At 41.0% G+C, this 24,476-nt stretch overlaps 1 protein-coding gene across 1 annotated transcript in view; it reads left to right on the top strand.

Annotated features, from left to right (window-relative positions):
* The first annotated feature begins 4,207 nt into the window (after nucleotides 1-4,207).
* KCNK10 (potassium two pore domain channel subfamily K member 10) overlaps nucleotides 4,208-24,476 on the top strand; it is a 57,517-nt gene continuing 37,248 nt past the window's right edge. The window contains exon 1 of the mRNA XM_069016020.1: nucleotides 4,208-4,259. Within this exon, the coding sequence (XP_068872121.1) occupies nucleotides 4,208-4,259 (52 nt within the window). The remainder of the gene's footprint in view (nucleotides 4,260-24,476) is intronic.

The following is a 24,476-nucleotide window of genomic DNA, read 5'->3' as shown; positions in this document are numbered from 1 at the left end:
GAAAACATGGCACTGCATGCTATAACTTAAAAAGTGATAAGAAACTCCATACATAGAAGACAATAAAAATAACAGGTTGCTTTTCCTTGCACAATCCTGATTCTTAGTTAACTCTGATTGCTAACGACACTAAATCTCCTGAAAACTGTTTGAACAAGAAGTTTTCAGATTATCCTATCGAGAAGGCCTTAAATGTTCTCCTAGACAGAAAGCTATTCCTAGAGAATAAAGAAATTATAAAAGGATTCTGTGCTGTCACCTAATAGTGAATTAATTAATACTATGCAGAATTAATACTGCTTAATTAATACTACCGCAGAATGGGTCAACAGAATATAAAGAACATGATGCAATTCACTTGGATTGGTCTCTTGGTTTCAGTGTAAATAACAGCACTCCTGTGGCAATTTAAATAGGTATAAGAGGTATTTATTAATCTGTTTTTCTATAGCTTTCTTTGAATTACATCAAATTCACTTCCAAATCACTCATGCCATAGTACTAATGAACAGTAAAAGGGAACGTAGCATTTTATTCTTTTCTCAATGAGATGGCTTGTAATAGAAGTCCTCTTTTCTATTGTGTTGTGACTGTCATAGGCCCTGTCCTGTAAGGCACTGATTCTCAACTAACTTCAGCTCTGAGGACATTGAGTCTGAACAATAAACCCTAAATGAGAAGGAAGAATTTAGGAGGACCAGTCAAATCTTGAAAATTCTTATCCAGGTACTAAAATAGAATGATTATGCTACATTTAGGTTTTTTTTTTTTTCTTGGTGATCTTTCATTTAAACATTAAACATTACTGAATCCACTTAGGTTATAAAAGTTGACAGAGTAACAGCTTGAAACACTATAGCTTCAAGGCACCAGTTCTCCCTGTCATAAGAATATGACATCACTGAGGGGTGAAAGGCCTTTTATTTGCATCAGATAATAGTTGCGTTTCTATGCAGCAGCTGTGCTGTCAGTAAAAGATGCCAAATCTATCTCTGGAGTCACCCCATTGATTTTAAATGAGTTACTTTGGGAATAAATTGGCCCACTTGATAAAACTACAGGTTTGAGGCATTGAAATAATTGAGCAAGTTTTCCATGATCATAACATGATAAAAAAAGATTGCAGAACAATTACATGATGTCATGCATTTATGTACCTGATAGACTACAACTGATTTGCCACAAGGTTTTCCAGTCATAAAGCTAGAGCAAGTATGTAGCGCTTACAGACACTTTTTGGGAATATGGGAACATTAAGGGGATACAAGAAACACGAATATGGCATTGTGTCATTATTATCTATTTAGTGTTACAGTAAGTCAAACAAATATGAGACATCTCCATAATGTCATTTTCATGAAAATTCCTCTTCTTTAGACAGTAACAATCAGGATGTGTTTCTGGTAATGAACTACCCGAAGAATTCACCTCCAGACTATAGACTTCTTGCATGTGTTAGCAGGAATTTAATGCTGTTGGCTTATCAGTGGACTGTTTCAGTTTGATTATCTTAGGTGAATTCTCAATGGACAGGTGTCTGTGGCAGAATACACACTTTATCAGTTAACTGCTGATAGTTGTGGCAGAGGGACAGGGTGACACAATTGAATAATATTTGTCTATATGTTAGGTTTTCCCTGGTAATGTACAAGGAAGATGGCATTAAGCTGGAAACTTTTGAATGCTAAGGAAAAGTTATTTACACGCATATATATAAAATACTTGTGTGTGTATAAATACATGAATAGTTCTTTATTGATACATATTTGATAACTGATCTTGTTGGGGGTTCAGAAAGCTTCTTTGAAGCATTTTAGGTTACTGTAATCATGATTCAAGTGATTACACTGCACTCTTAGCAAAGCCTACCCTCACTTTTGTTCCCATTCAGTTTGCATAAGTAATGCCAACAGAAATCCCAAAGCGTGTTCAGAATGCATCATGGTTTGCTTGCAAAGGAAATACCTTGTTCTCCTGATGTCATCATTGCAATCATCTCAAATTCAAGTCTGACTGAGCAGGCTCATTATCATTCTCACCATGTCCTCCCTTAGAGCAGCTTCTCCCGCCTCCTTCTGTACAGCACAAAACAAGAGCTACAGGGGTGCTTGGATTAGGGGAAGGAGAGACTCCCAGCACCTCCCCTGAGAAAACTTGCTACATTACTTCTATCTAGTTTCTTCAAACTACATGCTGCTTTAGAGCACCTTGCACACCAGCACTAAATAAAAGTGTGGATTCCCCAGTACTGATTTCCTCTTCCTGTTTAGGGTTAAACAAAGATGGGGAAAAGGCATGGATTTAATTTCAGAATGTGGATGTGAATAGAGTGTGCCAACCTCCACAGTAAGTTTCCTGAGGAGAGCCACACATTTGGGACTGCTTTGTTTTTGCTTTTTTTTTTTTTTTCCCCCTTCACCTGGGGAGATTTCTCCTTTTGGTCTTTCAAGGTTAGCAACAGATAGGAAAGAGAGACAGAAAAAGGGCAGTTGGGAAAAAACTACAGGGCAAAAAGCAGGGCACAAGTTATCACAGGCACCGGGTTTAGATCACAACCACGTTTCCTGAAAATTCACAAGGTCTAGGGACCTCTGGACTGATTCTGGTATGGGTCTCTGACCATGACATATGAGCATTTTTGGATGTCTCCACTAAACCATCCCCCGTGGATGATCCCTTCCACACAAAGAGTTGATTTCCAATGTGGAAGAGAATAGGCAGGACAGGGTTAAACTCACAGAGTTTTCCTTCAGGCCCCCAGAGGGGCTGGGGTTTTGTTTTGCTGGCTAAGGGAGGGGAGCTGGGGCATGTATTGTAACTGGAACTGGAGACCTTTCTGGTGTTATTAGCCTGTTTAGGGTTTGAGGGAAAGCCTGGAGAACGAGGAAGAGAAGGGAGAATGCAGATTTGGAAAGAAGAATTTGCCTGGTAATTACACAAGTGTCCTCCGTTTACCCGAAGGCTCCTGAAAGCTTAGGGGGGCTTCGAGGGGCCTCCAGCCTCTTGCCCCCTCCCCGCAGCTTGGCCACATCTTACAGTCCCGCTGTGCCAGGCATTGCCTTGACTCGAAGTGTCTGTCCCTGTCCACAGTGTGGATCGGGGACAGAAAGGGGAGCAAGGGTCCCCTGGCTTTCGGGGTACCCGGTCCTGGTCCCCAGAGCCTGCGGGGGCTCAGACGATCCCCTGCCCTTCCCCTCCCCCTGCGCTGCAGAGCCTCTGGATGCTGCCGTACTCCTGCCATGTGCTGCCGCCGCTGCTGCTCCTGCTGCTCGTAGCTTAGTCGAGCGTGTCTCCGGCTTCAAACTCCGCCAAACAAGCCTGCATCCCCCTCTCGGGAAGGATACCTAGTGAGTACCAGCCCCAGCCTGCCCCCTCCCTGGGCGCCCCGCCACTGCCGCTTACAAAGGGACTCGCAGGCTCTCCCCACCCCCTTTTTATGCCAGTGCAGAGAGGGGCTCCGTGAATTCCCTCTAAAGCTATAGGGTGGCTCCCTCCTCCTCCTTCTCGCTGCTCCGGCTCTTCTGGGCGAGCCCGGCTGCTGCTGCATTGAGCCGGGGGGTCCCCAGCCTCGCCCTGCCTCGCCCCAGCCATGCTGCTGCGGCTCACGGCCCATGGCTGACTTTTGCTACCTCTCTAGTGCCCGGGGCTGAACTGAGGTGGGCTCATTTTTGGGGGGTGGCTGAGGCTAGGGAGCGTGTGCACGTATGGGAGGTGTCTCTGGGGGCGTGGGGGGCTGGACGACTCCCCGATCCGTGCAAGCCTGCGGTGTGGCCAGCCCGGGTCCCCCTCGGGTGGGCGCAGCAGAGGGGCCGCGCTGCAGCGGGGACCCCGCCACTCTGACATCTGCAGGTGGACGGGGCGAGACAGCTGTGGGAGCCTCCCCAGGAGCCAGCAGCACCCTGGACCCGCTGCCTGTCTCAGTCTGCTCCGTTCCTGCTCTTCCAGATTCTCTCCAGTCCTCAGTCGATCCCTTATACCCCTCTCTGTGCTGGGGTGCCTACAAACCCCTCCACTCCACTCCCCTGCCCGCCCCTCCCCACCTTCTTCGATTTATTTGTGTATTTCTTTCCTTGGCAACCACCAGTTCCCCTCTGTCAAACAGCGCAGGCTCCCTATAATTTGAAATTAATTTATTTGACTGCAGCATCGAGACAGGAAGGTTGCAAATTTATTTAATTCTTTTTACTCCCTTTGCAAAAAGGAAGCGATGAAATTTCCAATTGAGACTCCAAGAAAACAGGTGAACTGGGATCCTCAAGGTTGGTGATTCTCTATTACTATCATTGCTATCGTAATTACAATTATTATAATTCCTTGTGTTGATTGACTCGTAGGAGACTATGCGACTCCAAATGGGAGGAGGCGTTGGATGTTTGTCTGCTTTCCATGTGCACTGCTCAGTCTTTCTTGCTCAATCCTATAGGAATGCATTAGAAAATGCTACTAGATATGGGGTTGGGTGGCTGCATGGCTAAAACCTCTTCTAGGTCTAAGTTTTACAGTTTTATATTTGATATGTCTCTTGCCTCCCCCCCTCCCTTTTTCTTGAGTATTTTCATGGTAAACTTGGCTGGGATGGCAGTGATCTCTGGCTCAGAGCATTGTTTGTTTTATCAGTGGCTCCTTTGTTGTTTCTAGTGATCATTGTCTCTGCTAAATGGGTGGTACAGGAGTGGACACAGATGTGACTGCTTGTTCAGGGCTCCTGGAAGGCACATGTTTGTTGGCAGGAGCAGAATGCCGCTGCAATATAACCTTTAGTGTGGACAGACCTTTAGTGTGGATGGCATAAAATGACACAATAAATAAGGGAGCCCAAAGGGACCTTTACACTCTTTATTCTGTCCTGTTAACAACTGATCAGCCCAAGTGGAGAGTTTGATGAACTATATAGGTATGTTTGGGTCAATCTTAGGGAATGTGTTTGTGTGGTGGTGGAAGGAAATTTACGCCAGTGCAGTGGTTTTCAAAAAGATGATCCAAGTAGTATTTAAAAATAAACCATAGTCAAATACTCTGCCTGACATGGGGAGGAGGTTCATCTGCATCCTACAGAAGTGACTGAAAAAACCCCATTGGTAATTTGTATACTGGTGTGTGATATTTCTGTGCATTGCTACAGGAGCAGAACAACTTGAAGCCATTGCTCAGGTTTGCAGCAGAACTGCTGGCAGCCAGTTGCTGTGCAGCAGTGCTTGCAGGAAGTACGAAGTGATAGCATGGGCTTTGATTATTCCTCTTTATTCCACAGGCTTGATTTTAGGGGTCAATTTGCCTGTCATCATCCATGCCCTCACATTTACAAAATGAAAGATTAGAAACAGTTTCTCATGGTATAGAAGGAATACAGCAGAACAATTTGCTGTATACATAATTCAGCTTTAGTGTAAGCCTTAGTACATTTTTAATTAGGTGAAGGCTGAAATCGACACATCAGCCTCCTCCACCCTCATCTTCCCAATGAACACGTGGATAGTAGTGCTAACAGAAATTTGGTTATTTAAATAACAGTATATTCCTTAGATTAGGGTCAAAATTCTTTGTGGTGAAAACTTGCTCTACCCAGCTGCTTTTCTAAATGTGTGTTCACTGCAGCTTAATTTAAATCTATTTTATGAATTGCAAAATGTCTTTTAATGCAAAAAGCTCTCTCCTTCTTTCCTCTGACAAGGCGTACAGAGGATGTATGGATGACATTCTGTGTGCAGCTCCTTTGCTTGGCAATCAGCTTTAAAGCATATGGATCCAACAGGTGGTTGGCCACAATTTATTGATGTGACAAAACCGTAGACTACTGTAGCTGTTAAAAGACCTCAAACCCAGCAGGTTTCCTCTCCACCAAGCTGAATGCTTGCTAAAAACTTCAGAATCCTACCAGTTATTTCCCCTCAGTGTATTTGTTAGGCAGGCAGAGAAGATACTGGTGTGTAGCCAAGGAGGAAGCAAAAAATTTTATTTTATAATTCTCCAAGAGACTGAGAAAATAGATAAAATTTGGTGGAAAAAAAAGAAGGCAATTTGGCAAGGAAAAGCTGCCTAAGCCCCAATCCTTTAACCAACAGAGAAACAGTGCAGTGACATTGTACTCACATAGTCCCACTGAAGAATTGTGTGTGTGTAGAAGGTAGATCAGAGTTCTAATATATTTATGTAGATGTAAACGTTAGCAATGATCTATGTGAAATAACTAAAAGCTCTAAAATGAATTTGATGTACAATCACATTTCTTCTCTGCATGTACGTGGGAAGAATTATGTCATGTTTTGCATCCTATGTGGTATCTCTGGAGTTAAGAGCTGAAGTAGCTTTTCTCAGATACAAAGATCAACATGTAGAAAGTTGGTGGTGGAGGGATGCAAAGAGTCCCAAGTATTAGAAACACAGCTTATGTCCAGTTAGTATTCACACTCTAATACCAGGCTCATTTCAGAGTGTATTTTGTGGTTACGCCTGTTCTGGTTGTCAGCCAGAGAACATGCAGTTTCCCTAGTTTTGTCTGGTAGGAATTCTGATAACTTGTGCTAACAGTAGTTGGAATAGATCAACTGATGCTCCTGGCAAGCAAGCCAACAGCCCAAGGACATAAGTGAGAGCTATGGTATCTCAAAGACTGTTTGGACCTGATTATTTCAGGCAATATTTTCTAGAAATTATACCCATTTCTGAAGGCTGGGACCCTTTTTGTGGAGATATGGCTGGCTTTTAATTTATAATGTTGCTGGTTTGATCCCAGGTCAGAATGATAGTCATTGAAATAAATTAATGCTCAACTCCATAATGCTGAATAAACTATAAATATTTATGTAGATAAATAGATTAGAGGCTGCTGGCAGAGAACTGGTATTCTCAGGTCATATCAGCAAAGATCAATATACCATAGAAAGACTTTGTGGAGAGAAGAGGTTTAAAAGAGTGGAACTGACATGAAGGATGGTCTGACAGGCAGCTAATGGGAGACTGATTTCTTAGCCATTAGAGTGGTTCAAGTAGGGCTTGGAGGCTGAACTGTGATTTTAGCATGTTGTGTGTAATCTTCATGTGTCTTGGGCATAAAGTATATCTCTGTGTTACATGTAAATGCTGAGTGTGTTTTCTAGATAAACCAAATATTTCATAAATCTGGAAGTGTATAGGGTCCAGATTCCTATGGTGAAATTCCCCTACTATCCCAGGCAATCAAACTATATTAACCCTTTAACAGATTAAACTTGATCACAAAAGTCATTGGGACTTGGCCCTAACAATCCAATGTGAAATATACCCTAGAATTTGATATATATTGATTAAAATCCATACAATTTATATACAGTGAATGAATAGGGTAAGAAATGACTGAAAAAACCCCAAGCAAGAATCTTTTAGGGAGCACTGGACACATTGAGTAGGGGTACAGGATGTCTTAGTACCCAGCCTTACATTTTAAAAAACAAGATTGCTGTTTTGTGTTACTGGTGGAATCAGTTTGTGTATACTCAATCAGAAAATATTTGATCTGCTGCCTATTTCTGATTGTCACTTCTCACATTTGGTGCAATTCAGGTAAAGCAATAATAACTGAAATTAGTGAAAGACCAGATTTCTAGTTTCATACCTCATACAACCTCTCATCTATACTTTCCAGAATATAAGATTGGATTTTTAGCAGCATATGAAGACATGAATTCTCATAATTGTTGTTCATATCTTTCCTTTCTTGCAGCCCTCCTGCTGTTTGTTACACCCACCTGTTGTCTGTGCTTGAATTAGCTCATAATGTCTTTGCACATGTATTTTTATATAGTACGTAAAACAGAGTGTGTCCCTTATCCTGTCTGAGACATCTGGATGTTACAGCAATATAAACTTTTTTCCTCAAAATTATCTGCTTAAAATTTATATTTCTTTGTAGAAAAAAAAAGATAGATGAGACAGTTTCAAATATGCTTAGAAATTATCTCCAAGGGTGACTGTCTTTTAGGGTAAGGGTGAGATGTCTTTTCAAGGGAATGATGTATGTCTTAGTGATGCTCTTAGCAGGGAGCAAATGGAATTCAATCTTGTTTGTTCCTTTGTGCCTGCAGTTTCTGCTGTCGTTGCAGTGATACAGATTGTCAGAGCCTTTTGGATATCCAGGTCAATGTTTACCTCAACACTGATGTTTTGGAACTGAAGTTTTCATTCAAGTTCCTGCATCCTTTCACAAATGCACTGTTTGCAGTTTGAAACTCTAAAATTGTGTATTTTTTACCATCCCTACATTTAATGTGGGAGTTAATGTTTTGTGGGGAATTCTAACTGTGGTTGAGAGTTTGGAGTTCCTCGTCAAATTTTGCTACTGACTTACTGTTTAACCTTCAGGAAGCCACTTTCCCTTTCTTGTCCTCCCTTTTTCCTAGACTGCAAAACAGGCATATTAATACTTCCCTAATGCACAAGGGTGTTGTGAAGTATAATTAACTTGTTTAGAGCAATCTAAAATCTGCTATTGAAAGAAGAGCATATGCATTGCAATTAAATGCTAAAACAATTAGGAGGGAGCAAAACAGCCTATCATCATGCACAGATCACATCAATTAAGAAATAAGGTTGTCTCTGCACTTTACAACTAGAGGAAGCTAGTATCACTTATGCTTCTCTACAGACATTGAACATTCAGTTGAGTTTCACATTAGAAGTATCTAAACACCTTTGATATTCCCCAGCTTCTGCTTCAGAGAGGCTCAAGTCTTCCCTAGGTCCTTTGTCACTTGCCTTGGATTTTCTCACTTCACCTGAGACACCTCAAGCAGCATTGGACACCTGTGTGTGGGACAATGAGCTGAGTTTCAAATGCCTTCATGCAGGTATCAGGATTGGACCATCCCTTGATGACTGAAAAATCTTCAACATCAGCACTCAGTACAAATTAAACTGATGTTGCTGGTGAAGTGTTACAAATTGCTGCAGTACCTACTTTTTCTGTTCTTTTGTTCAAAGAGATCAATGCAGACAGTGAACTTGGTTAGAAAGGCATAGATGAGTAGAATAAAGGTTAATTTCTGTCCTCTTATTTTCAAGAATATTTATGAAAAGGAGAAGAATGCAGCTGTGAGTTAGACAATGTGTTTCTGCACTAGTAAGTCATTTGTTATTAGCTCAGTAGAGGACGGCTGTTCTGGGGTGCTGTAATATGTGAAAAAGTAGCTCTGATCCCTGCAAATGACCCATGGTCAGAGACTACTGACCCTGTGCTAATTGTGTCACAAAGTTATTGGCTACTTACCCACCCATCTGGGACTCTGCTGTGCCTAGTATGCATGGGTTGTAGAACACTGCAGAGAGTTTATTTAGAAGAGATACTTGAAGGAGGATATAAATTGGACAAACAGGAGGACACTCCTGGAAGTGCATGGTGTAGGCACAATAGTGCCAAATACAGTAGGGTGGAAAATTTGAAGAGTTTGGAAAACAAATAGAAGAGAATGAAAAAAATCAGAACTTTACTAAAGGCTTTGTGGAGCCTGCGGGGAAGACAGATGGGTACTGTGGGCACCAGTATAGTAACAGATAGAAAGATACAATTGAATTAGGCAGAGAGAAAGAAAGACAGCAGAGAGCTATTAGTTTTGTCATTGTCTTTAGGATGCCCTGGTAATGGTAAAACTAAGGATTCAGAAAAGTGAAATTAGTAGTAGGAAAGTGGCAGAGCAAAAGTCTTGACAGCAGCTTTCTTAGAGTAGTGGAGAAAGACTGAACTCTAGTCAAGGTAAGAAAGACGGAGGGTAGGGTATCATTAAGATGTCATCTGTACTGTGAGGAAAAGGGTATGAAAAAATCAGAGGCAATAGGAAGCTGTGAGACTAAGATAGGAAGAGGAATAGAATTGTCAGCAGTGGGAGAGGTTAGGACAGGATTATGATTTCTGTGAAGAATACCAATGCTCTTTTTTTTGCCAAGTATGTACAAGAGTAATCTGTTAATGACTTTTGGACAGAAAAGTCTCTTGGTCAGCTCTTGGAAAAGTTGATGCTACCTGAAGTGATGAAGTTTGCTCTTGGGATAAAGATATATGATACCAGTTGTAATTGGGCGGGTTTTGGTTCAGCTTTTGGCATTTATGTGGATTTATGTAGCTAGTGTGTGGACTATATCAACTTCAGACAGAAGAGTGCATATAGATGGCAATAGAGTTTAGTTCTTATCCTCTTGATTTAATCCAGAGCTAGGACTTTTACCACTCACTTCAGTGTCAGCAACATGCAATTCTTCATTTTAAAAGTACTGTGTTGTTGCTGCAGGCTTTACTGAATTAAGAGCAAGGGACTACCTGAAATCACTGGGAAAACAGAGGCCCTAGATTTTGTGCTCTAAATAGGGTGAGCACCTAGAGTGAAATGGGAAGGGAAAAATGAGGAGGTCGATATAAGGAAGGGGCAAGCAACACGCTAGTATTCAACAGGTAGAGTATTACAGAACTCAGTGTGATGCAAGTGCCTAACCTTTATTTTATGGTAATCTCAGTGTAATAGCATAGGCCAAAGCAGAAAATATGAATGCTGAATAGTTGTCTATTTTTTATATAGAAGTTCTATGTAAAAGAAGTGACATTCAGCAAAAGGCTAAATAATACCTTTTTAAATACCTTTTTCATAGGAATATCTCTGGTCTGTGCTTTCTGTAAGGAATTAAAAACATCCTGGGGCCTGGCCTTTGTCAAACAGAGGCTGCCTATATCCCAGTTCCTGAGACATTGGTTATACTTCTGTTGTTTGTCTATAATGTAATGGGGAACGTGCTCTAAGATGAAACTCTTGACTTTCATAAATGATATGCCATGCAGTTCTCACTGGTTACCCCAATGAGATAGAACAACAGGTGAGAACAGCATGTATTCTATACCCTTGTACTTCAGGGTAGTAGTTCATAGACCACTATTATTGTCCAAACATGCTTTCTTGTCTGCTTTTCTCACAATCAAATATCAACTCAGATTATTCAAACAAAATTATCCTTTAAAATTGAACTATGAATCTCTTTCCATGTTAATGTGTCACAGAATTTAGGGTCTGTTTCCTTGGTTTGGGAATGCTGAAAACAGGTTTCATCTTTTTGTTTAATTCCTAATACAATTCTTAGGCTATTACAAATCTTACTGTTGGCAAAATGTCTCAGGTACATGTGTTATTATGTGTTATCCAGTTGTCTTAAAGTATGAGCATAGGAGAACATTGGTGCAATTTTGAGGTTAGGGTAGAAATTTCAATGTGGGTGTATCATGGTGTTGGAAGTTAAAATGAAAGCTAGTAGGGTGATAGAATCTGTTATTAAAACCTGTATGAGGGAATAAAAAGGTGTAAGTGAATACACAAGCCTGGCTTAACTTTATTTTTATGTTTTTAAATGGAAAGGGAACATCCTGCTGGAAGCTGGAGTTGTGACAAGAGGCGTGAGATATATATGAAAGGGCTTGAAACTTGAAACTCTGGAGTCCTGAATAGGAGTAGTAATCAGTTGCAAAGCCTGGGTGTGGTTCAGTTTTTTCTTTTAAATCCAGACATACTTAGGTCTAGCATTTTCTGTGAGTTTTCTATTTGAAATTTTAGAAAGCATTTGAAAAGAAATAAAGACCTAACAAAGAGAGACAGGATAAGTTGCTTCAGGAAATATGGATTACAAAAGAGTGGGTCCAAAGTGTGACAGGGGCAGATCTGCTAACAGAAGTGCAGAAAATGCAGAATGAACAGAGTGTACCTGTGGTAAGGCTGAAAATGCTGTTAAAAGAAAATAAATGTGTGGACAACACATGAGTAAATATGAGTTTGGCTGCCTTCGCCTAGAATTCATTGTTTTCAAGCACATGATGTTCTTTCTGCCTTTTAGAAGTAATCATGTATCATAGTTAATATTCTAAAAATCCCTGAAATATCTTTGTGTTCTCTGTTTGTTCCTCAGGCATGTATCAAGGTCTTCCTCTGTGAGCAAAACTAAATCACATTATAAGTAATCTCATGGACATACTACAAAATATTTTTATCTCATGAATTAAGTATCTGTCATAGATGATGATCTGTTTATTTGACTAGTCTTTCATTGGAGAAACATGCTTAATGTTTCTTCCATTTGTTCCTCTATTCTGTCCCCAAATGGATGCATTTAATAGGTCTTTAAATTGCTTCAGTTCTTTTCCTGGTAATCTGTGTTATGCATGACTGTGTGACATTTGCCGAAGACAATAGACTGTTTTGCTAGCAGGGAATAACAAAAGACAACACCCTAAAAAATGTTCTTAGAAAGCAGTACAAGTTATTATGGTATCACTGTCCTACAGGATCATCACAGTGCTTTAAGCACCAGGCTTTGGGTACCTAGGTTTGTTAGAGCCATATGTTCATATCTCAGCAGGACTGACTCATCTTTTCTTCCCTAGGAAGAAAAAACAACATGCCACTGACTTTACTGGATGAGGATTTTGGATTTTGGCACCTTAAACTTGTGCCACTGAGTTTTTGAAGATTCAGTGATATGTTGTTGAAGGGTGTTTGGATTATTTCTTACTTGATACTCTAATATAATAATATTAGCATGATTTGAAACCAGAAAATACATTCTGACAGCTTGTCCAGGGCTTTTAACCTCTCAAATTTCAGCTTTTCATCTTAGAGAAACAAAAGACAGTCACTAGCTACTGTGTGTGAAAAACCTAATTGATGAAAGAATTATGAAGGAAATGGTACTGCAGAAGCTCCCAGCTGAAATGCAGGAAGCAGCTCTCACATCTCAAAGATGTTCTTCTAGGTTAACCCAGATCTATCACTGATTACTTAAATGTTAACACTGCTAAGTTTGGATTACACAAGAAAGCACTGGGCAGAGAGGCCTTGAGTAGCGGCAATCAGGACAACTCCAGAAGCAACTCCAGAGTCGCCTCTTCATGATGCTACAGCCTAATTTGTCTTCACAGGTAACAGAGTCTGTTTATTGGGTTACAATGATACATGACATGTAGCTTTTGTGACCTGAATTTCTCATTGCTACCAGACATTTTTTGTTGATTCAGTTTTCTAAAATTAGGCATCTGCTGACATTTAAGGGGCTTTAAGGTAGCTGAGATATTTGTATAGGCCTGGTATATATAATAATGGACCTAAGGGAGACTTCTACCCTTCTGGAGCAACAGCTTAAGGACAATTAGGATATCCTATAACCTCTCACTTGGTAGTGTATGATATGGATGGGCAGCTGAATTACACCATTTGAGTGTGACTTCGTTGGAGAATAAAACAGCTAAATATAAGTAGGTATCCGAAATTCTAAGGTATACTAAGTTTCTAAGGACCTGCTTTGGTTAAGGAAGATATACCCAAGTATGGTTTATGGAGCCAGGAGAATTGTCAGTAAACATCTGGTTTAGGGTCAGCAGAATCATTCTCTAGGCTGCACTGAACAATTTGACTACATCTGTATTGACAGATTAATGGGTTGTATTCCAAGTTGCAGTAAAGGAAAGAAATGAGACAAGAAAAATATTTATATTAGAAAGAATTTAGAGTAAGAGAATATAAAAATGCCTATGCTGTATAAATGCATTTCAAACAGCGACTTTCTTGTCCTTGTGAAAGATGTTTTCTGCACAGATTAATTTTTTTTCCTACCTATCCTATATGTATTCTTCATCCTGTTCCAGACTAGGTTTTTAAAGTATTGGAAAGCTTTCATTCACTTTAACTAAGACTATTAATATGTATAAGAACTTAAGACCATGAAATAGATTGGATCCTCAGGTTATGCAAATAGTACGGCTTCAGTGAACTAAAAACAGCCCAAGCAATGTGCTTCTTTTGATTTCTGACCATTATCACATGGAAAGATCCACTTTTATTGCTGTTGCACAGAAAATTTGAGAAATTATCGCTTAATTGAAATGGTAGATCGTTAATGAGATTTGCTTGAATTCAAAGTATTTTTCTATAGATCCTAATCAGTAGTCAGACTGGGGGAGACACCATAGCCTGATGTCCAGTCTTTACTAAAGTCAGTGGGGCTGCTCAAGTCCCCTTCTCATGACTGAGGTGATCAAGAAATTCCGTCACTCCAGTGTAAGGCTGTACCTCTGTCAGGCACACAGCATCAATCACATTTCAAATGTAAGTTAGATGGCTTCCTTCTAGGAAGGCCGGCATGAATCTTTGCTTTGTTGTCTCTTCCACTTGATTGTTTTACTGCTAGGTTTCTTTCAATAAGAATGTCCTTCCCTTTGTACACAGGCCTTCTTATGGTAAATTCCAAGACTTAGGTTTCCTTGACTATTTGGTCTGGCCATGAGACCATTGGCTGAATTTCTTTTCTGAATCTGTGAGATAGGATATTTGGAAGATCCCAGCAAAACCTCTGAACCTACATCATCCTGTGGGTAATTTGAAGGGGAACACACTGAAAACCTGTGGTGGGAGATTCAGACTCTTCCTAAATGTTGCTAGAAACCTGGGACACTTCCTGTTGAGGAAAACTAGACAACTTGTTTCATCCAGAGCACATGATGCAATGAAAAATTTTGGTTTAGTCTGTAAAAAGAAGATTATGGATAAATAGCAGCATCACTGTTCAACCTGTCTGTTGTTCACTGAAGGGTGAAATCCGCAGAGAACCAGAGAGCAGCTGTTTATTCCTTGGTGCTTGTACCATACTGGCAAAAAAATCAGTTTTTCTGTATGTCACCTAATGAGAAAAAACAATGGTATGGTCATTTCTTCTGACAGCAACTCCTTTTCATAAAGTCGTCTCTACACCTCAAGATCTTGAGCCAAAAGCATTTGCTTCCTATTTGGCAGAGCAGAGACCTGCATGAACTAGAACTCTAAATTTTAGCAGGAACAAGAATTACCAATCTATTGCTAGGGAAACAAGTTTTAGCATGATCTATTGGTTTTAGTCTTATTTCAGGAAGAGAAAGGTGAGAATTTTTCATGGGTTTCTCTGTATTCAGTTTCTCTATAAATAGCCTCATAAAGCTGATGATAGCACTGCTGCCAATGAGTGTGTTGGAACAAACACAGTCACCAATCTTGAAGCAGGAGGGTTCCATATTTGGGACTTGCCCCTGTCAATCACTTCTAGTCTCCCCTCAGTATGCTTCCTGCTCCTCACTGTAATGCTCTTCTGCTCTATTTTTTATTCTCCCAATACCTGAAGTTCATTGATGAGCCCTGTCACACATGAGCATGGGCTCAGGTATCGGAGGCAATGGGAAGGGTAGTGCCGAGAAGAGGAACTGAACAGGGAGTTATGGGTGTGCTACCTCCCACGCTGCCAGCACGGTTGGAGAGAAGTGAGGGACAAGAGCAGATGGATGGATTTGGAGGAGGGCAGGGTGGAAGAGAGGTCAGGAGAGAGAGAAGGCAAAGCAAGGGAAACAAAATTCAAACTGCCCTCCAGCCGTGGAGTGTACAATCTCACTCCAGCACAAGAGAAACCTCTATCAAGTGTTCGTCTGGACTTGGCAGCTCTGTAAGTAGTGCTACAAATGGTGTCAGCAGCCATGCATCTTCGTGCTAATGCCAGTGTTAGCTAGGAACCCCCCTGAGTATTGCTGTCCTGCAGCCAAACTAGAAAAAAACCCTGATGCTTTCAGCTATTCCTGGAGTTCATGTCCTGCCTTAGCACATCCATTCTATTGACCAGTGAACTGTCACGTATGCATTAGAATAGCACAGTGCCTGGGAGAGGGAGGAGGGAGGGGAAAGTATCCCAGCATCCCATGATTGTGACTTTTGCAGAGGATTTTTTTAATGTCAGTGGGTAAGTCCTGGCAGATACCTGCTCAAGCCAGCCTTGGGCTTCCTGTTGTTTCCCTGACATTTGCATAGCCTCAGTAGCAGGATCTCTAAGGCTGTGTTTGCAAGAGAGTAACTCTTGGGCAGTCCATTTTAATTTCACGGGCACGCTCAGACTGCAGTTCTGACAGAGGAGAGCCTGGGTCAGAATCTGGAAGTTCTTGTAAACAGTCATCCAGAGCAGCTTACATGTGGTTATCATATTTTTCCTTTAGAACCAACAAAATAAAGGAATCTTATTTATGGCTGTCTATTAATCTTGTAACAGATAGACCAGCATTCTGTAATGTACAGTGGAAAAGAGCATGTCCCCTAAAAGAACTTGAAAATTTGCTAATACATTGATGACAAATTGTTGTACCTTCTTGATGCGTGTATGACAAAGAGCTTGTTTAATCAACTTTTGAAATTACTTTTGAATTTAATTAATTTGCTAAGTTCTCTGTGGTGGTGTTTCCATGAGAGAAACTGTGAACACATACAGTATTGTTTCTCTGCAGTGTCACGGGTTTATCTACTATTTGTGAAATGCTATGAGATTTGGCACAACTGATGCAAAAAGGAATGTTGAGGTGTGATTGCCTATCTTACACTGATGGGGAGGAAAAGGATTTCAAGAGCATTTTCCTGCTGGGGCTTGAGACTAGAATTTCAAGATGAATTTTCTTTTCTTCTTTAATATACCTTTAACATTTCATTAGTTTTTTTACAGATTCTAGGTGTTGAATACAACAACATTAGGCATTTTTCTCTGTTACCCTTCATTGGTAGCTTTTCATCTTGGGTTCACAGGGGTATGCAGGACATGGATTGACAATTTCTGGCAGATGATTTTATGACCTGTTCTTAGATACTTCCAATAAAGGACATTTCAATATATTGATGGCTGTTCTCATACTTAGTTCTCCTTGTAGGTAGACTTTTCCCTAATATATATTCCCCTACTTCCTTGGTACAGCTTAATCAGTTATTTTTTGTGCTGTTCTTAAGAGATCTAGGAAAGAATTCATCGCCCTCTTTAGTTACTCAGTGTCTTATTTTCATTTATGAGATTGCACTTTACCTTTTTACATATGATCTAAACAGCATTTTCATTTATATTAAGAAAATACTTTGGAAAGCTGCAATGGAAATTGATGTGGGACGTTGAAAAGATGACTGCATTGACTATTAATAAGGACATATACAAAAACTAATTTAGGAACAAATTTATTGGTGTAGTGAGATTTTCTGGGGTTTTTATGGTTATGGGTGCTTAGATTTAATCCTTCAGATTTTATATTTTCCTAGGTTTCCATTGTCAGTTTCCCCTTTCCCTGCTTTGAAAGCTCCTGTGAGATGCTTGAACTGCCATTCTTCTGTGTTTTAAAACATTTACAATCAGAAATGGTGCTTTCAGAAATAAGTATGAAAATGGTATTCAGACTCTCCTGTCTCACTACACTTTCTTGACTAAAATTAAATTAGCTGATACATATATTTTTCTATCTCTTTAGGGACACTAGGTTCAGAATTGCTAAATTGTAGAATAGCAGAGAGTTTTACAAAAGCCTCACAAAGCAGAGGGACATGGCATAGCTCAGGGGAACGATAATTGCATAGACTTTTTAATCTTTTACATACTTGTTAAACTGATTACAACTAGATTAATAAATAATCCAACCTGTCAGGTTTACCCAGCACCCAATTTCAAGTAATTTAGCAAATATAAGAAGGTTGGGATTTTCTTATACTTTTTTAGAATTGTCAGAGACATCACATTGAATTGCTACTTCATTGGCTACATATGCACGCACTTCCTGCCAGCATGAAATATTTAATCAATTTGACATTTAGCTTTATGTGAAAATGTATGCTGCTGGCATCCATTTTTCTTAAATGTGTGTAGAAAGTGAGTGAAATAAAATGCTTATGTTTGAGAAGGGAAAATTAGAATGAAAGGTGACAAAAAGTGAAAAAATCAAATCCACTCAACAAGACAAATGAATGTTTTTGTTCCAAATTGACCCAGTTCAAGTAGAGAGTGACAAAAAAATGCATTATTGTTGGAAGGATGTTTGCTGCCCTGGTAGCTAACTCCTGTTCACCATTGTAGTTTAAATCCTGATCTATACATTGATATACTTAGCGCATGGACTGATGACTTTTTCACCAAATCCATATGCAAGTGACTGGTGAGACTCAGAGGAAAAACAGTGCTGAACAATACAGTCTGAGTTGTGTCCTCATCTTTATTGCAAAATCTTTATTGTACCTGTGCAAACTGTCTGTGGTGGGTTGACCTTGGCTGGCTGCCCGATGCCCACCCAGCCTCTCTTACTCCTCCCTCCTCAACAGGAGAGGGGGAGAAAATAAGAATGGAAATGTTTGTGGGTTGAGATAAAGCCAGGGAGATCAGATAGAAATTGCCATCACAGGCAAACAAGACTTGACTTGGGGAAATTTTATTTGATTTATAGCTAATTAAAATAGATTTGGGTGGCAAGAAATGAAGATGAAGGTTAAAATACTTTCCCCTGCTTTACTTTTTCCTAGCCCAGCTTAGTTGCTTCATTTCTGACTCTTCTTTTTCCTCCCACCTCACCTGGTGCAGGGGGATGAGGAATGGGTGGTTTTGGTGGGTTTAGCTCTTCCAGACTGCACCTTTCTCCTTTATACTTTTTCCTTGCTCCTGCATGAGTCCATACCATGGGCTGTGGTCCTTTAGGATAAACCTCCTCCAGCATGGTGTCTCCACAGGTAGCAGTACTTCAGGAAATATCAGCCTGCCCTGGACTAGGATCCTCCACATGCTGCAGTGTGAATATCTGCTCTGGTGTGATCCTCTCTGTGAAGAGAAATTTTCCAAGGAAATACCAACTCCATTATGATCTCTTCCAAAACTCACAGGCTGCAGGACAGTATCTCCTACAGCACCTGGAGCACCTCTTTCTCCTTCACTGACTTTGGTGTTTTTAGGATTGTTTCTCACACTTTTTCATCATTCTTCAAAGTCTGCACAATATTTTCCCTTTCTAAAGTATGCTTTCACAGAAGTGCTGCCAGTTTCACTGATGGGCTCAGCTGTGTCCTGTGGTGGGTCCATTGGAATCAGCAGTGTGTCCAGAAAGGGACAGCCCCAGGCCTTCCACAGAGACCACCGCTGTAGCCACCCTGCTCCTATCACCTTGCCACCTAAACGAAATACACTGTCATGTAGACCAAATAGCCAAGTACTTGTTTCTGTCAGGCACTTGCTGCACAGTAAATGGGAGCAGCAATACTCTGGTAGTATGGGCAGTAGAAACTGGAGAAGATTCCCATAAGATTTGTTCTTTGGAAAAAAACTGTTTCAGATAGGAGTGACATTGTCCTTCAGTCCAAGGTAAAATTCATTCTAATTACTTACTGCATAACTAAGTTCTTGTCTGACACTAAAGAAGCTCTTTGGGAAGAGAGAAGAGGCTTAGGTTCTCCTTAATTCTGATGATTGACAGTGCCACCAGTATCACCACTATATGGAGACTCTCATAATTGGGAAGCTCTTTCTAAAAAGACACCTTAACTCAGACCATACTGATTTCTTAATTTCTACCATATTCCAATTTAAGATTTTTTTTTTTTTTTGCCTAAAATATAGTTTTCTAATGAAAAAGAATGAAAGACATTATAAAACAGTGCCTTTTTGTTTTCTCATAACAACTATGTTCCAGATTAATTAAATAGCTGGGGTATTCCAAGAGCTATTAATTAGTATTTTTCAATTATAACTGATGCAGCAGAATTATGTAGATTTTTGTGGAAGCTTACTGAGAATCATTATTTTGAGCACTAGATGGGAATATATGGCAAATGGTACAGAAATTGCAGAACCCTTTTGGTACAACATACTTCCCAAAGCTCCTGCCAGGGATGGCAATGGTCAGATATAATTCCCTCTGACACATATTGTTGACATTTCTCTCCCTACCGAGAGAACTCAGTATTATGAACTTTTATTTCACTAACATTACCCTATAATAGGAAGCAAACATGCCTTTATTCCTTAAGCAGTTTTGTAACCTAACATACTCCTCCCTTCTCGCCCCCCCCACTCAGGGAAAGGGGCAACTAGGAGAAATCAGTGCTACTTTTGTTCTAACAGCACATCCAATCTATTTTGTTTAATGTGTATTGCCCTTTCTGCCTTTACCTGTCTCTCATACTAGATGGAATGCCTTGCTGCTGATGACTGCATTTGCAGCAGACAGCTGAGATGTTGCTGAAGTCAGCAGCACTAATGCTGCATTAGAGAATCCTCTTCAGGGAAAACAGAGTTAGATTTAACCCAGGGGGTGCTGCTGCAGTGAAAAGCTCTATGCTCTGAGGCACTCTGTGTTTTCCTCACAAACAGTATGTCAAGCTTTGCTTTCATGAACAGTAAATGCAATAGTAATGCTTCTCACTTCAGTGGCAGTTCACAGCAAAGCGCCGTACAAACAGTAGGGTGAAATTCCCCTTGTGGGGCAGGCTTGGGATGACTTTCACTGCTCAGTTTGTGTGCCTTGGGGATAGGCAAAAGGACCAGGGCCAAACTGGTGTAAAACATGTCAACACTGATAGCCGTTTTCTTGATCCATGACTGTATGAATCCTGTGGTCCCCAGACAGCAATTCTTATTATTCTTATTCCTCAATCCAGAACAACCGCCACAGGGATACTAGTGTTCTGCACCATATGTAATCGTAGCCTGCAGGCAGGATTGTTCTCCCATTTCTTGATCACAGCTGTAATGTCACCTGTTAATTAGCCCACATCATGCAAAGATGCTGCACAAACACAAAGGCAAACACAATCATTGTCTACTGGGATTTTTGTTCTAAAAGCCAGACTTTCTAAGTCAGCATCAGATTTTTGAATGCCCAGTTATAAAAATTCAACATTCATTCTGCTGGTTAAATGGGTGCTCTCTGCAAAACCTGTTAAAAAGCATAACAGAAAGAGATGAAGAATGGTGGGTGAGGGGGCATGGAATAAAAAGTAAATGAGGTAGTGGAAATGATTTACCATATCCTCAAAACACAAAATGTTGATGGTTTAATGATTTTTTTGGTTACAGAAAAACAGAAACTTAAATGTTTCATTACTTCCACCTGCTTTCTGTTAGACCATCCAATTCCCTTCATTCACAGATCTGTATGCATTTTCTGTTTGTGACATATTCATGAGAAGTTCATATAGATGAAAGCTTAATACACAGATTGCCTCCACTATTTCTCTAACATACATCTTATACTTGCTGTGACTTCCCAGGCAGAGCCCTGCTATCCTAACTCAAGCAGTCCTTATCTGAAAGAACTTGGGGAGTCTGTGGGAAAGATTTGAGACTGGAAGCAAATGCTAGATACCCGCAGCCCCCAGGAACTTCTGTTTGGAGATGAGCCACAGCCTTGGGGTGAAAGATTATATGTTATCCATTAGTGGGCTGCTCAATCTCTCATCCACCAGCACCCCCAAGTCCTTCTTGTCAGTGCTGCTCTGAACTGCTCATCCCCAGCCTGTGTTGATACCAGGGGTTGCCCCAACCCAGCTGCTGCAACACTTTGTAATTGGCCTTGTTAAACCTTATGAGATTCTCACGGAGTCACATCTTGAGCTTCTTCAGGTCCCTCAGGATGATACCCCATCCTTCAGGTGTGTCAGCCACACACTCAGTTTGGTGTCATCTGCAAACCTCCTGAGGCTGCACTCGATTCCTTTGTCTATGTCATTAATGAAGATATTAAATAACATAGGTCCTAGTATGAATCCCTGAGGGACACTTGTCACTGAGGTCAGTCAGGACTGATCTGTTGACCATTACCCTCTGCATGTGACCCAACCAATTTCTTATCCATTTAACAGTCCACCAATGGTATCCATCTTTTACCAGCCTAGATGAGAAGGATGTTGTGTGACAACGGCTTTACAGAAGTCCAGGTAAATAACATCTGTAGCCCTTCCCTTGTCCACTGGTGGAGTCACCCCATCAGAGAAGGCCACTGGGTTGGTCAGGCAGGACTTGCCCTTGGTGAAACTGTGCTGGCTGTCGCAAATCACTTCTCTGTCCTTCACGTGCCTTATCATAGTTCCTAAGAGGATCTGTTCCATGATCTTCTCCGAACAGAGGTGATGCTGACAGGTCAGTAGTACCCAGTACCTTCCCTTCTACCCTTTTTAAAGATGAGTATAATGTTTCCTTTTTTCCAGTCACCTGGGACTTCTTTTGACTGCCATGACTTTCCAAGTACCATGGAGAATAGCTTGGCAACTACATTGGCCAATTCCCTCTGAACTCTAGGATGGGTCTCATCAGGTCTCATAGACTTAGGTACATTCAGGTTTCTCAGGTGGTCATGAACCTGATCCTTAGCACCTAAGAAAAAACCCCACACCTTGCTCTCCCAGTCTCCATCCAGCTGTCCATCCACTTGAGAGGTGTGAAAAGAGAGGCTGTCACTGAAGAATGAGGTAAAAAAATTGTTGAATACGTCAGCCTTCTCCTCATGTGTTGTTACCGGTTTACCAGTGTTTTTTATCAGGGCGCTAAACCTTGTTCGACCTTCCTTTTCTGGGTAGCATACCAGTAGAAGCCCTTCTTGTGATTATTGGCATCCCTTGTGAGGTTCAGTTCCGGCTTTTCCTTGGCCTTCATTATCCCATCCCATTATTTCTATAGTCTTCCCAGGTTACCTGTCCTTGTCTCCACTCTCCATGCATTTTTCTCTTTACTTGTAGTTCGACCAGCAGTTCCTTACTCAGCCACAGCTATACCAGTCTCTTGCCTTCCTTGTCCAATGTCTTGCTCCTGGGGATTGCCAGGCTGCCTTCCTGGAGGAACACCCCATTATTCCTTTCAGATATTTCCCTGGTGTTTCCCTGTGGCTTCTGTTAGGACTCCCTGGCTCATCTCCTAAGACTGCAGGTGTGGTCCAGGGTGGCTAGCACAGCTCAGAGTCACTGCAAAGAACACTCACTAGCACCCTGTCCCTGTATCTATTTTCATATCTTCTCACATCTTGCCAGGGACAAGCCTGATACTGCCCCTCTACCCCCTTACATCTAGTTCAAAGCCCTGCCAGTGAGCCCCACTAGTTCCTGAGCAAAGACTCTACCACCACTGAGAAAGGTGAATCCTGTCAGATACCAGCATGCCTGGTGTAGAACCATTCCATTGTCAAAACCCCCAAAATTTTGGCAATGACACCAGCTGTGGAGCCATAGACTCAGTTTGTCCATTTCTTCCCATGTGGCCACCTTCAACTGTAACTATAGAGGAGAACATAACCCATACCCCAGCTTCCCCTGCCAAACATATGAAGGCCCTGAAGTCCTTTTTAATCACCCTCAGACTGTGTGCTGCCATTTTCTCTGCCCCTTATGTGGCACATTGGGAACGGGCAGCAGTCTGAGGCCATGCCAGCCTGGGAAGTGTTTTGGTGATGTCTGTGACCCAGTTCCCAGGATGCAGCAGCCCCTGCCGTGAGCTAGGCCTGGCCAGAATACTGGGCCCTCTGCTCCCTGTAGGAGAGAATTGCCTCGAACTGTAACCAGTTCAGCTTTACCCCATCATCTCGATGGTGAGTGAGCGTATTGCTTCCTTAATTCTCATCAATATTAGCAGAAACCTGAGGTATTTAAGCTTCTCACACATCAGTGGGAGCCCTGGCTGTGCTGTTCACCAGTACAAGCACAGGTAATGCGGTGATGTCAGATGTGAACAACTCTACAGATCCTAACATTGCAATTTCACTTGTTAATATCTTCACTTGCTTCATTTTGAAGCAAACCATCAGGAACTTACCTTTCTTTGCTCTCTGGCATCCTTGTACTGGGATAACGCCTGCTTTGAAACACTGGAGTGTTCCTTTGAGGGTTCCTGTACCTATGAGATTAGCTGTCAGCTAATATGGTGCATGCATGTGAATGGATATCTATCATTGCTTTCACTGAGGCAGATTAAGTCTTCTTTGATATGATTTAACAAACACATATGGATGAAACTCTGTTTGGGGAAAAGCCTGTTATGACAGCAGCTTTTTTTGAAAAAACATGAACAAATGAAGTAGGGATTGTTCTGCATTTATTGTAAACATGTCCTCTTCTCTTTTGCTCTATGTTTGTCCTAAACTATGGTCTAAACCATCTCTACAAATGCAAGAAATTATGTAGTCCTTTATTTTTTTAAACTGTACATCTCTGCACATTGTTGAATTGCCAATGTAGTCCATCCTTTGATTTTAGTAAAACTACTTCTTAAACTTCTGGAAGTTTATTTAGCGCTTATTTTCAGACATGGACTCTTCCAGGGCACTTGTGCTAGAAAAGTAAGCAGTATTTTCTCTTTATGCAGTTGATGAAACCATGGTTTAAAGGCAAATGGCAGGACTTTTGTGAGAGTACAGCTTCACAGAGATAGTGTTCCAATTAGAAATCAGGATTTCTGACTTCCTACCACGTGCTTAAGTCACTAACCCCACTGTCTTGTTGTAAAGAGTGGGATAGCTCCTAGATGGAGTATCTACACTGTTCTTCCAATACCTAACTCCTGCTTAAAATCTCTGCAGTATTGACTGCAGTTGAGCCTTGTGCATCAGCTTTGTAAGAAGACCATTTCTGTTATACATCAGTTGCTTAAGTAGCTGCTTTAGGACAGTCTTCCTGTGAATTTATTTATATAATATAAAATAC

This window comes from Aphelocoma coerulescens, chromosome 5, assembly GCF_041296385.1.
Source record: "Aphelocoma coerulescens isolate FSJ_1873_10779 chromosome 5, UR_Acoe_1.0, whole genome shotgun sequence".
Classification (NCBI taxonomy): Eukaryota; Metazoa; Chordata; class Aves; order Passeriformes; family Corvidae; genus Aphelocoma; species Aphelocoma coerulescens.
The sequence above is the reverse complement of the archived record's forward strand: the minus strand, read 5'-3'. Positions and strand labels throughout refer to the sequence as shown.